This window comes from Anser brachyrhynchus (genome assembly GCF_964034855.1).
Source record: "Anser brachyrhynchus genome assembly, chromosome: 18".
Taxonomy (NCBI): Eukaryota; Metazoa; Chordata; class Aves; order Anseriformes; family Anatidae; genus Anser; species Anser brachyrhynchus.
The window spans coordinates 6,828,690-6,841,658 of NC_137711.1; the positions used below are offsets into that span (position 1 = coordinate 6,828,690).

Consider the following 12,969-nt stretch of genomic DNA (forward strand, 5'->3'; position numbering starts at 1 on the left):
GAGCCTAACAGCCTAACAGCTGTTAGCCTAACAGCCTAATCTGACTCCGAGCCCCACGTGTTCGGCCACCACAACAGAATCCTTCCTCAGCGTTTGCAAGTGGTGTGGCACTGAGGCAGAATTTGTTTCCTTTAAAGCAAAACAGAAAAGCCCTTTTTTTGGCTCAGCCATTCGCTCCCAGGCTGCAGCATTACCCAGCACCTGAGAAACCTGTCACCCCGAGCGCCAGGGCCCCTTTGCGGACGGCCTGTCCCCTCCCCATGCAGGACACGCTGGTGCTCGTGTACAGGGCCGAGGGTGCGTGGACATGCGGTGGCACAGAAGCACGTGCTCCAACACGTGCTGCAGTTCTGGCAGTGCCATGCCTGGTGCCGCGTGTGTGGATCGTTTCATTCCCACGTTCAGCCTCCCAAACGCGTGGCATGCATGAGCTTTTATAGCTGCATCCAGCCCCAGGTGGGGAAAGGAACCTGAAAGCTCTGCAGCAAAATGAACACACGCAGCCACCCCCACCAATACAAACCAGAAACGCCTCTCCCCAGATCATTCATCCTTGCAGCATGTACGAGGAGACACAAGGGTTTATAAACTTTGAAATACACCGGCAGCAGCTCAGCTTATGACGCTAAATGAAGCATCTCTTCTTACAAGGCTTCCTCCCTAGACACCCCAGCAGTTAACAGGCAGAATTCCCCTCCTCCCTTCCAGCCCCTCTACACCTTCGCTCCTCAGCCCACCCTCGTACCCCCGTTCCCACCACACCTGACCCCAGCAGCTCTGGCACAGCTGCTGTCCCGAGGTGCACAAACTCCGAGTCTCACCACAACAACCAGCCCTTACAGCTCTAGTCACAGCAACCGTGACTCACCACAGTCTCTGGCATGTGCATCTTCGTTAAAATCATCTTCATGATCTCAGGGGGAACGGGGGAACCTGCAATAACTCCTAGAAGAAAGAGGAAAAGATGACTGTCTTGGAAACCATCTGTTTATTCATAGGAGCAGTCTCTCAGAAGGTTCTGCACTCCTAGATTTAAAAGCTGGCAAGACCTTTGGGATACACTGGTTCCTGTCAAAATACTTTCTATTTTTACGGATACAGGTCCTAGTTATTCTAGACGCAAAAGCTGCAGCAAGGCCAGTTTGCCTGAATGAATTAAGGGCTGGCAGAGTTCACTTATTAGGAAAATAAACTCTATAGCACATACCTGGTCCAAGCTGCAGTTCCAGAAAAGGAAAGTTTCAGACCAGAAAGAGGCATAGATTTTTAGCAGGACAAACACTCCCATAGATCATCACCACCACAGAAAAAAAAAACCTTTCCTCCTGACTTAAGCAGACCAGCCCTTTTGGGAGAGGGCAGATCACATTTTCACCCGTTCAAATCTGTCCTAGGATGACAGAGAGAAAGAGCAGGGCAATATATAGGCTTTGCTGGAGAACAAGATGAGACAAGGATCATTTTTCACATGTCAGAGATGAATAGATAATCTGCTCTAGGTGTTTCTTTATGCTTCAGCACCATCTCCTCCCTGCGCAGCCTTGCCTCAGAAAGACAGGTGGCATCCCTGTTTCAGCTGTCGTGCTCAGCTATTTCTGAGGCTGTCTGAGATAAGAGAAAAAGCTCAAGCACACGTTACAGCACGTGCTCCAGTATTTATACGAATGACTTTAAAAACAGGCAGGAAACTTTAGGTCAGAGAAAAACACAGAATAGCTGTTTTAGATACTGCACCAGCTTAAAGCACACAAAGTGTCTGCTGCCACATAGCGGTAGTTGCTGATAGAGAGTCGAGCAATATCAGGCTTCCCAGCTTACCACTACAGAGGAGAAAACAGAAAGGTCCTTCCCTAGATTGCTTTAAGATGAAAGAAGAGTCCTAAAAATACAGAGATCTTGAAGGAAACCCCAAGGAAAGGAAATGGAGCATCAAATTAACAGACTCACACAACAGAACTTTGTCCTCCAGAAGAGTGATCTGTTCACAAAGCTTAACATAGCCTCCCAGCAGGGAAACAATAATATCCAATTTCTCAGTGTTTTCCCATTTTCTGTTTGAGTTGTCAAACTTACCTCCCCGGAGAGTCGACAGGTCGTAGGAGTCAAAGTCTGGCTGGGAGAGCATGGCTATAAACATGGTTGGCGTGCCATGTAAAAAGGAGCATCTTCAAGAAGGGGAGAGAAAAGGCAAAGCTGCAGTGTTGGAACCTGGTGCAGTAAGAGCTCCAAACCCTGCTCCCATCACACTCAGGGCCTCAGAGGCAGTAGCGCAGAGGCAGGCACAACACATGTGCCTCAGCAGTGTGTAAATATACCCATCAGTGTCCATACGCATATGTGCATATAAAAATATACAAATATATACACAAACACAACTATAGCTCCTTCGTTCTACAAGCTGCACGTGAAGCACAACCTGGAAATGCGACCACCTCAGCAACAGAGCTAGATTTGGAGAAAAAGGGCAAGTGGCTGGGTGTAAAAACACACCAGCCCTAACAAACCAAGAAACGGTTTACTTTCTCTAATTCCTGGGAGAAAAGAAGCGTGACAAACTCCCAAATACAACTGAAGAAGTGCCCTCCTGCAGAGCCTTCGCAAGTATGTGCACCCGCAAACACGCCTCTCCTGTTGTGGGAAGGAAGTGTGAGCAACGGCCTGGCAGGTGAGACAGGGGAAGAAAGCACTGCCACGGGGCACGGAATTCCTCTGTAACAAGAACACACAAACTCTCACTTCTCTTGAGACACTGCCTCCAGTGCCGCCTTCCCCTCGAAACTCGGAGATGAGAAGATGCAGGAGGAACCATGCAGAGCCGTCACCATGCAGCCTCCTACTGACGCCAGGCAGTGATAGAGGGGTGCGGGGAGGCAAACACGATAGTCCTGGGATCAAGCCAAACAAAGACAGCAGTGAGGAGACGAGATCTTCCAGTCCGTGACTAGCCCATCTCACCGCTACAGCTCAAAGACCTCAGAGGAATTTCCTCCATTCATCTAAAACTTGCTGGAAATCTGACATTTATCTGGATGAAAACGCTACTCTGATGCTTCTTGCCTTTAATTAAAATTAGTTTAGGAAATCTTTCACATCAAAATTTCATTCTGGAATTCTGCAATGTCTCTTCTTTGCTGGACTTTTTGGTTGGGTATTGCTTACATGTTACTTTACAATATGCCAAAAGAGAACAGTGGTAGTGCTATGAAATATCATGCAGGACTTGGCCCATATTTTTAATTTTATTTTGTTTTTAAAAACACCAAAAGCTCTGAATACTGACTGAAACAACCCACCTATTTTTTTTTTTCAATTAAAGCTGTTGTGTGAGAAATAACTACTTCAGAACTTCAAAAGAAAATATTTGCCTTTAATGATTTTTAAGAGGAGCTAAAAATAGAGAACTTCAGCAAGGTCATATCCTGAAAAGAGTACCACGGCTGTACACGTGACATGAATGAAGCCATGTAAAATACATTAAAACCTCATTCAATAGAATTCAAAGCTGGCATCTAGAGCCTTGTAGTTGTTTGAAATGAGTATTCACCAAAATGAGAAGTGATTCACTTCAGTATTTTTCCCCCACAAAAATGCCTTTTTTTTTCCCTCCAAAAAACTTCACATGAAACTAAAATGCAACTTCAATGAAACTCCGCTGAAAATAAAAGCGTTATGTAGGAAGAACACAGAACGGTCCTTCCATCTGCTGGATGCAAGGAAGGTGACCTGAAAAGCATGAACTGTTTGTTAGCACAAACTTAGCCTTCTGAGAGTTTACACTTCCCAAACTTGCCCAGCACCTCGTTAGTGACTCAGTATCCCTCAGCACCAGTTGTGGCAAAGCATCCTGCCCTTCTGCTGAGCAAGCACCAGCTCTCTCCACACAGGGAGACCATCCTACCCCTGCGTTCCCAACGAGACCCACCTGCTCTGTGATCCCCAGTCTCATGCCAATCAGATTGCCATTATTCACAATGTTCCTATGAGAGAGGGTGGCTCCTTTGGGGCTTCCCGTTGTCCCCTGAAAGACAGAACATTCTGCAATGAAGTCACCTTTTTAGAGGATGAAGTACGTGCGTTCTTTGGGGCAATTTACCAGGCAAAGATTCTGGGGTGATCTTTCACTTCATTCTCCATTCTGACCAGAGAGATTTTTTTTCTTTACCAGCATCTCAGTCCCAAACCAGGCAAGAGAAAAGTGGCCCAGCTACAGCTGGACAAATTCCCAGAACACCTCTTGACAAAGGGCTGAGCAGGAAGAATAGAAGTAGAATGGGAACAATTCTAGAACGCTCTCTCCATCCTACAGCAGAAGGCTGGAAAAAGACAGAACCAGGGCTTGGTCTAAGAGTGCAGAAGGAAATATGATGCTCAGCAGCTCAGTTTTCTCTGTCTCCCCGCTCAGGAACCCAACCACGAGTCATGGAGCAGACAGAAGCACTTACTGAAGTGAACTGAATGTTGATGGGCTCGTTGCAGGACAGGGTCTGCTGTAAGGCTCTTAACTGCTTCACGTGGCTGCTGTCCCCAGCCTGCATCACGTCGTTCATGTGGAAGGTGCCAGGCAGCTTGGAGTCCACCACAATGACGACAGATAGGTCAGGCAGCCTGGCAGGAAGACACACACCATCAACAATACCAGGAGAGAAGAAAACTGTCTGGATAGTCACATGCCAGTCGGGGCAAACTTCCAGGACAGCCTAACCTGTTCTCTTCAGATGAGACCAAATCATCAGACCACAAGAAAGAGAAGTATATTAGAGCAGTTCACAAAGGGCACATGTACTCGAGGAGTCTTAAGCCCGTTTCTAAATCTGAAATCTGGTTTAGAGGGGAGGAATCGTGTGCAGGATATTCAAGTGAGCCACCAAGAGCCACTTTAATCGGTGGCAATGACAGCCAAAGCCCAAACAGGGAAAGAATAGCGATGTCAAGATGTTATCAGCCACCTGTCTGGGATCCCTCTCAACTCAGTAAGCAGGGGGACCTGGATTTATCAGGAGCTCTAGGAATTGTTTTAGCACTGCCTGAGGCAGTTCCTGCAGGGGAGTGCTGGAGGACAGGCTTCCTGAGTGTGTTGTTTCCTTCCTGCTCCAGCACACGTCCCCAAAGTTGTTGCAAGCTTCCCGCATCAGTACCTAAAATGCTAAAAAGAGAGCTCTCTGCACAGCTCCTTCCTCCTCTAGAGCTTGTGATGTGTAAATGAGAGAATACGAGGCAGGACACAGCTGTGAGGTCATTGAAAAAATACCAGATGTTCCTAACTCACCTTTTACTCTTTATTCCCCCTGGACTGGAATTTTCTAGCTCAGGACATGACTGCTTTAGAATATCATAGTATTTCTGTGATTTAAATTGAGTAGGAAACACCAGTGCCTTACAGCCAACCTGTGAAGGGAGACAGACACTCATAAGAAGTCATACTGGGTTGATTTCAGGACATGGTAAAGAGCAGTCACCACTGATGCAAGAACGTGCACGGCCCTGTGACCCCACGCAGCAGGAGTTAGCCATTAACACTTCACGGGGATTTTCTCCCTGGCTGCTTTCTGTAAGCACATGAACTGACTCTCCGGACTAAACCTGGAGCTTTTTCACACCTTCCTAGTCAGAGCTGTGGTATGGAAGGTTAAAGATTCACTGAAGAACACGTAACAGGTCTTTGCGGAGTGAAGGTACAGCAGCCACCCTCTCATAGCTGGGTGTTCATTTTCTGTTAGGCAAGAAGCAGACCTGCAGCCCGAGGTTACCCTGTTCGCAAAGGATCCGCGCTGTTCATTGCATTGCACAAGGCCAATGACTGATTTTTCAGATTTGGAGTCCCAACACTAACAAAAAACCCAGTCCCAAAATATGAAAAAAAAATCATTTGAGTTGGTCTGAAAAGAGGATGTTTGAGGAACCTTGGAAAAACAGGGGAACCTAAAGACTGCTTCTCAGTTCAAGCCAAGGGTTTGGTTTTGTTTTTTATTTTTCATAAGGTATACAGTTTCCAAAGCTTTTTCCACCTCTTTTTAAAGTGTCAGCTGTTTTGAAAATTAAAATATTTTTCATTCAACCTTTACATTTACATAATCCTGAAACAAAGCCCTTTCATTATTCCAAGAATTTATACTTATTTTTCAACAGATGTGATTTGCTGAATTTGAGCCAGATTTGCAAATTGTTTTCATCTTCCAGGAATCCATTCTTGTCAAATAAACTATCTACGTAAATTATTTACTTGGCTGTTTTCATTATTTTCCCAGGGTCCATGAAATAAAGCAACCAAGGCTAGGCCAATAAGTTATTCTTAAATACCCTCTGGGGTGTGTCAGAAAGGAAGGCAAACACTTGCTCAATTTATGGAACAGTCTGCCTGGAACCCAGGGGACCGTGTCTTTTCTGGGATGTTTTGGGGCTTTGTAACTTTTCACTGTTAGTCACTTCAAACTACTATTCTGATGTATCTAGCTTTGCAAAACAGATGCTATGTGAGGAGAGAGAGCAAGGCAGATGCTATATGAGAAAAGGGCCTTTAGTCAGGCACCTCCTACTCGATGTCAACCAAAAGGCAGCAGACCCTTTTTCAAAGGACCTGTCATACGAAAGCCATCATCAGCTCACTTTTACAAAGTCCTGGAAATTCAACAGCAGCAGTTGGAGGAAGAATGGTTATTATTCGGTATTTGTTCCTCTATACACTGGAGGGGGAACCTGACGTAGCAAGAAAGGGACTGCATGAGCTGACATGATCCAACAGGCAAAGCTGAAAAATCCTCAGGGTTTTCATTGTGCAAAGAAACAAATACGATCAAATAATTAGCAGCGGTGAAGAAACTCAGAGATTCCAGTGCCAACGGCACACAGGAAAGCTAGGAAAACTAGAAAACCTGCAAGGGTGAGACGGGAGTAATTCCCAACGAAGCTGAAGCACATTCTGCTCTCACCCCTTCAACACTTCAGGTTTACACTAGAGGAGAAAATCAGAGCAGAACCTGACACAAATAGCTAGAAAGGAAAACAAAAGCTAAGTCCTACTGGAAAACAAAGAAAATACTGACACTTCAGGAGAGTTGTACAGAATGAAAGTCATAAACAGAGCCAGGAAAGGTAAACTTAAGAAGAATGCAGAAGTCTTTTACCAAAGGGATCAAGTGGCAGCCAGAGAACAGCAACAAATGTGACCACTAAGCTGCAGTGTCATCCACATGGTCACCGTGGTGGTGTTCCCTCTGCACGGTCACCACCAGCCCTGTTCTCTGCCCAGCTCTCCCTACCTCTTCCTGATGTACTGAGGTGCTTAACTAGAGGTTTACCTCTGTACTGCGCCCATACTCTCCCCTTTAACAGAGTGCTGCTTTTATGATTTCTTGTAACAAATGAAGCAGCAATAACAGCAAGTGCCACACAAACCTTCCTGATGACAAACTCCAGCTCAAGGGCCTGATAGGCGGGATTCACGGATACCTGAAGAGGAAGAAACAAGAAGGTTAATCAGTTATCCCTGCCTTGAAAACCCTCTTCCCTAACACATACTCCGATAGGAAAGTTCTCCCAGGGACAAGTCAGAGTCAAAGCCTCTCCTGTCTGAGATGCAGAACTAAGAGCTCACCACCACAAGGATTTCACGTTCATTAGGAAAGCAAGCTGAATCCCATGTTTGCATGAAAGACAAGTGAAGCAAAAAAAAAAAATACAGAGGAAAGATTTATGTGAGGTCAGATAACCACAACAGTTTAAGAACAGAAACAGGACTCCTTTCTGCCAGACAGACATTCAATACGCTAAACTAAAGATGTTCAAAACTCCAGGACAATTCAAATTTCTTAATGGACAACCAGCAAAATATCAGCTTTCATTTGTACAGCTCTCAACAGAGGCAGTATTGGCCACTGGAGCTGAGCTGACCACCAGGTTCCCACTGAGCCATGCTCAGGCATCCCATTACTGTTTCTTGGCAGACACTAAGATGAACAGTGTTGAAGTAAACATACCAGATGGGGTACAATCTTTGCCACAGAGCAGTGTAGAAATAAGACACGTTCTGATTAATGTGCCAGGTTGTACAATCAAATGAAAATTTGGGGTTGGGCTCAATTTTTAAGTGAGAGTTTGCACCATGAAGCAATACAGGTCCTATTTAGGAGGGACATAAATAACCAATAGCTGTTTAGGACAACAGCAGGTAACATAAAAATGGTCCTAAAGGCAAGCATGTTTCCATCTGTAATTGTTTACTGCAAGCCATTTCACAGCAGTTCACTTCTTTCTGCTCCTTCCTCTCAGCTCTGTAGTCTGCTTTCCTGCCTAGCAGAAGACATGCAGAGGGCTGCACAGATCTTGCTTAAATACTGGTTTCAGTTAAGAGCTATCATGCTGGGTGAGAGCATGGAGAACATGTCAGACAGCAAACTCTTCTCTCCAGCATAACTTACTGCTTCTTTGTCTCTGTTTCCTTTCTCAATAGACCGCTAAAAACCCAGCCACTCAGACTCAGTAAGACTTACCAGGATGATTCCTGCCTGGGCAGTTGCAAACTGCATGAGAACCCACTCGTATTTATTGGGACCCCACATTCCTAGCCGGTCTCCTTTCTTCAGGCCAAGAGCCAGAAGTCCAGCTGCTGCTTGGTCCACCTGTAAAATACAAGACAAGTGCCTGAGGATCTCAAACAGCACGCATCAGGGGATACTCATTTCCAGGCACTACTTTTCGGGGAAGAACCATCATCTTTGCAACTGAAATCAGGCAGAACATGCCTCTGCTGCGCAGTCTGTCAGCTTACTGCTGCAGCGAGATCGTATTCTGATTGTAAAAGCACATTGCGTGGATGCTCACCTACCTGACTCATGCCACTGAAAAACTTCCAAACTGCCAGGAGGAGGATCAGGGTGCTAGAACTGAAATGGCTCGGGTGGATGTGGACTGGCTACAGAAAGGTGAGTTACTTATAGCTTGGTGGGCCCAGGGCACCTCGGGCCATCGGGGAAGAGACACAACACACAGACGGGCTTGTGATCGAGGGGTGATCCTGACCATGGACCCCACTGCACACGTTACCCACGGACGTGAAGCGTGCACTGCAGTCAAGCAAGCCAAGTGGTTAAAAGCCTCTCTGGTAGGGCAGACAGCAGCATCTTCCCCCGGTGTGCCAGCCCAGAGGGGTTTGCTTCTGTGCTGCTTTTGCTCTGCTTCCATTGCCGTAAGCACTCCCCCAGGGCATTTGCCATCATCCGTGAGTCAGCGTCATGGAACCACAGAATACCCTGAGACGGAAGGGACCCACGAGGATCGTTGAGCCCACCTCCTGGCTCCACACGAGACCACCCCAAAAGCAAGCCATATTTCTGAGAGCATTGCCCAATGCTTCTCGAACTCCGGCAGGCTCCGCGCCGCGACCACTGCCCTGGGGAGCCTGTCCCATGACAGACACAGAGCACTGGCCACTTACTTGCTCAGCAGTATCCAAAGGCAGCCGGACAGCCTTCACTTCCGCAAACGTCCTCCCCACGGTCACACGGGTAAAACCACAGGGTGGCACGTGGTGTTGCCCACTACATACTCTCTTTTGAGCAGAGGAACGCTTACTCCTAATAGTTGAGACACTGGCCCATGTGTGTGGGTGAAAAGACATTCTGTCTCTCTTCAAGCTGCTGAACCAGGTTCTCCACAGCCAAAATGCAGGCCCGCAGGGAGACTTTCTTTATACTGCCGGCGTTGGCCAGCCAGCGCAGCTGCCGTTGGTTCCTCTCCATCTTTCCAGGTCATTACTGCTGGTGTACAACAATGGTGAGCTCCACACAACATCCTGCCACACAGATCACACACACTTGACTTCATCTGGGCCTCCGGTCATTGTCCAGGTCACCGTAAATCACCTCCAGCACGGCTAGCTCCCTGGGGTGCTGGATGCCCCTCTCCGTGGCGGTCCGCATGCCTGGGCGACACAGCACACCTTCCCTCAGGAGATGCCTTTCCTTCGCGCCTGACGGGAGTCACCTCCAGAGCGTGAGGGCTTTGCCCCTTTTCCAATTGCCTTGTCAATGCCTCCTTCCCTCGAGGGATCCCAGCTGCCTGGCTTCCCTGCCCTTTAGCTCCAGGCTATTGGCCCCGTTATCCCAGCATCGCAGCAGCCAGGTGACAATGTGCTCGCCTGGATGATGGCTGAAATCTTTTCACAGATCTCGCAGCTCAACCTAGGATAAGTTTGTTTCCTTACCAAACCAGACGACTTCTGCTTCCAGTGTTTCTTCTTGAATTTAGGGACAGCAGATTTCGGCACGAGCTGGCTCTCTGCTTCTGCCGCAGCACGTGTTGCAGGGGCTGGATCAGAACTAGAGGCATTCTCTTCCCCCCGAGGGCGCTCGATGGTGCTGACTAACATTTGATAGGTGCACACCAGACCCCGGCACAGTGGGGCAAGCTGTAAATCTCTGGCATTGCCAGGGGCAGGGCATACCTTTGGTAAAGATTCTTTTTTTTTTTTTTCTTTCCAGATTCCACACTTGTTCACGGGAAGTCCAAAACCATCGCAGGTGACAATGACAGCTGTGCTAAATACCTGCCCATGTCTTCCCACACACCTTGTCGCCCATAACCGTCCTGCCTCAGGGCAGGATATCCTTAAGGGTATTCTTAAACAGCTGTTTAACCTTAGACAAAACCAGAACCACAATCAGGAGACAAAGCAATATGCTGGTTTGAACAGCCAAGGGATATTCAAAATTCTTGAGAGCTATTATTGTGGAGGGCAAGGGGAAGGGGAGAGTGTCCTCCCTCATCTCCCCCACTGACTGGCTCTCCGAGGAGAAAAGGGAAAACGTTTAATCGTTAATAGTTTCCAAGAAATGGTTCTCAAAGTAAGAAGATGACGGAAATGCTGAGTGCACATACCAGATCAGGCTCACGACCGGTACTTTTATCGTCTCGTAAGCCAATGCTACACAGTACAGCAAAGTGATAACACCAAAAGCCACCTTAAAGCAATGACAAACAGCGAAACAGGAAGCACGTCCAGCAAGGAAGGGGTTACCTCACACAACTCTGACAGCAAACTTTGAGAGCAAATAAATCAACCTTGTGGCCAGCAACCATTAAACAAATATAATTATAGCAAATTATAAACAAATTTGTTCTCTCTAACACACTCTGGTCAGACCTGCCATTATCCCAACCCTTCGCACCCCACACTAGGTGCCAAAAGGACTGTTGTGCTTTAACCCGGCAGGCAGCTCAGCACCACACAGCTGTTTGCTCGCTCCTCTCCCAGTGGGATGGGGGAGAATCGGAAAGGGGTACAAGGGCAGGAACTCGTGGGTGGAGAGGCAGTTTCATAAAAGGGTGGCTTAATTTAAAAAAAAAAAAAAGGGGGGGAGGAAGAATTAAAAAAACAACAAGTGATGCACAATGACATTGCTCAGCACCCTCTGAAAGACACCCAGCCTGTCCCCAAGCGACAGCAGCCCCCCCAGTTTTAGGGCTGAGCCCTGAGGCCGTGGTGGGGAACATCCCCCTGAGCAGCCCGGGTCGGCTGGTCCGCCTGTGTCCCCTCCCGGCTCCTGGGGCACCCCCGGGCTCCTCGCTGGCAGGGCAGCACGAGGAGCCCAAAGCCCCTGGCTCCGCGTGAGCACTGCTCAGCTACAGCCGAGCCATCGGGGTGTTACCAACGTGATTCTCAGCCTAAATCCCAAACACGGCACCACACCAGCACTGGGAACAAAACGAGCTCAATCCCAGCCAAAACAGGGCTACTGTTAATATTATTTATCTGAATGGATTTAAACAAAATGCTAGTAAACCTGGAAAGCATTTCCTCCTACCCAAGATCTTATCATACAGTTAGTGGAAACTTCTGATGTCTGGAGACGTTGCCCTTCCTTCAGAACACACATAAACACCCACCTGTAGGTACATGCACACACATACACAGATACACCCACGCGTTTTTGTGTATTATGTTAAGACAAAGTCCTTGACTTTGCTCTCAGTTGCATTCGTGCTGGGACTAGAAATACCTACACGCTCAGGACCTCTGAAAGGCAGAGCAGAGTGACTAACGCGAGAGCTGGAGTCTACTCGGGGTGACAGAAACGTCGTGACTCAGCCCATAACAATTACGGCCACTGTCTGACGTGTTAAATACAAAAGTTCGTTCTGAGATGTTAAGTAAGCATTTTCCATGGCATGACTCAGAAGGACGAAGGCAGCACACACCCCTCGTGCATTCACCCAGGACATGCTCTTACTGTGGGCTCGGGGCCAGGCCAGAGATGCACACAGGACAAACCTCACTGCTGAGCTAACGGATGAAGCCAGTTCTGATTTCTCCACCGTACCTGTTGCTGCCAGTATCTGTCTGTTTGGGCTCCCTGACAGGTGAAGCAGACACTCACCTCCTCTTTGAACTGAGCAAACGTTTTCCGAACCCCATCTCGGACGAAGACGAAGGCCTCACGGTCAGGAAAGCGCTCAGCCGTCTCGTCCAGGCACTGGCCCACGGTTTTGTTCAGAAGTGGAATGTCTACGGTCCCTTGGACATAGCTGTTGGTCGCCCGCTGGGACGCAGCGGGTCTCCTTGTGTGCAGGGCACTGTGAAGGAAAAGGAGGTATGAAAGAGATGCCAGCAGGGTTTTCTCTGCTGTCACAGACTCCCAGAGCTCTCCTTAGGGAGCCATCCCACATTACACTGCCTCCTCACCGAGGTGATAATCCCAGCTCACCTCACCAACATTGTAACGCTGTAATCTAAAACCCAAATGATTCCTAAACCACAAGGTTCAGAGCAGGGCTCTGGTTATAAAAGAGTGCATTTTTTTTTGATATAACCCATCGACACAATCCTCCCTGTCTGCAAGGACTATCAATTTGCCTGCAGTACCAGGAGTTTATGTATGAGGGTTAAAAGTCTTGGCAGTTCATCCCTGGGTGATCTTTATAGCCTTTCCTTGTGCAGTTCCAGCCTCAGTTTCTCAGTCTTGAGCTCCACCCAGA

General features: G+C 47.8%; 1 protein-coding gene across 3 annotated transcripts in view; it reads right to left on the reverse strand.

The window, feature by feature from the left end:
- Positions 1 to 12,969, reverse strand: part of ACSF2 (acyl-CoA synthetase family member 2) — a 41,978-nt gene that overhangs the window by 21,232 nt on the left and 7,777 nt on the right. For all 3 annotated transcript variants that reach the window (XM_080560394.1, XM_080560393.1, XM_080560392.1), the window contains exons 2-10: positions 12,372 to 12,567; positions 8,487 to 8,615; positions 7,393 to 7,446; positions 5,267 to 5,385; positions 4,443 to 4,605; positions 3,923 to 4,018; positions 2,737 to 2,885; positions 2,074 to 2,165; positions 869 to 945 (exon numbers count right to left, since the gene is read on the reverse strand). In XM_080560394.1, the coding sequence (XP_080416520.1) occupies positions 869 to 945; positions 2,074 to 2,165; positions 2,737 to 2,885; positions 3,923 to 4,018; positions 4,443 to 4,605; positions 5,267 to 5,385; positions 7,393 to 7,446; positions 8,487 to 8,555 (819 nt within the window). In that variant the 5' untranslated portion in view covers positions 8,556 to 8,615; positions 12,372 to 12,567. The remainder of the gene's footprint in view (positions 1 to 868; positions 946 to 2,073; positions 2,166 to 2,736; positions 2,886 to 3,922; positions 4,019 to 4,442; positions 4,606 to 5,266; positions 5,386 to 7,392; positions 7,447 to 8,486; positions 8,616 to 12,371; positions 12,568 to 12,969) is intronic.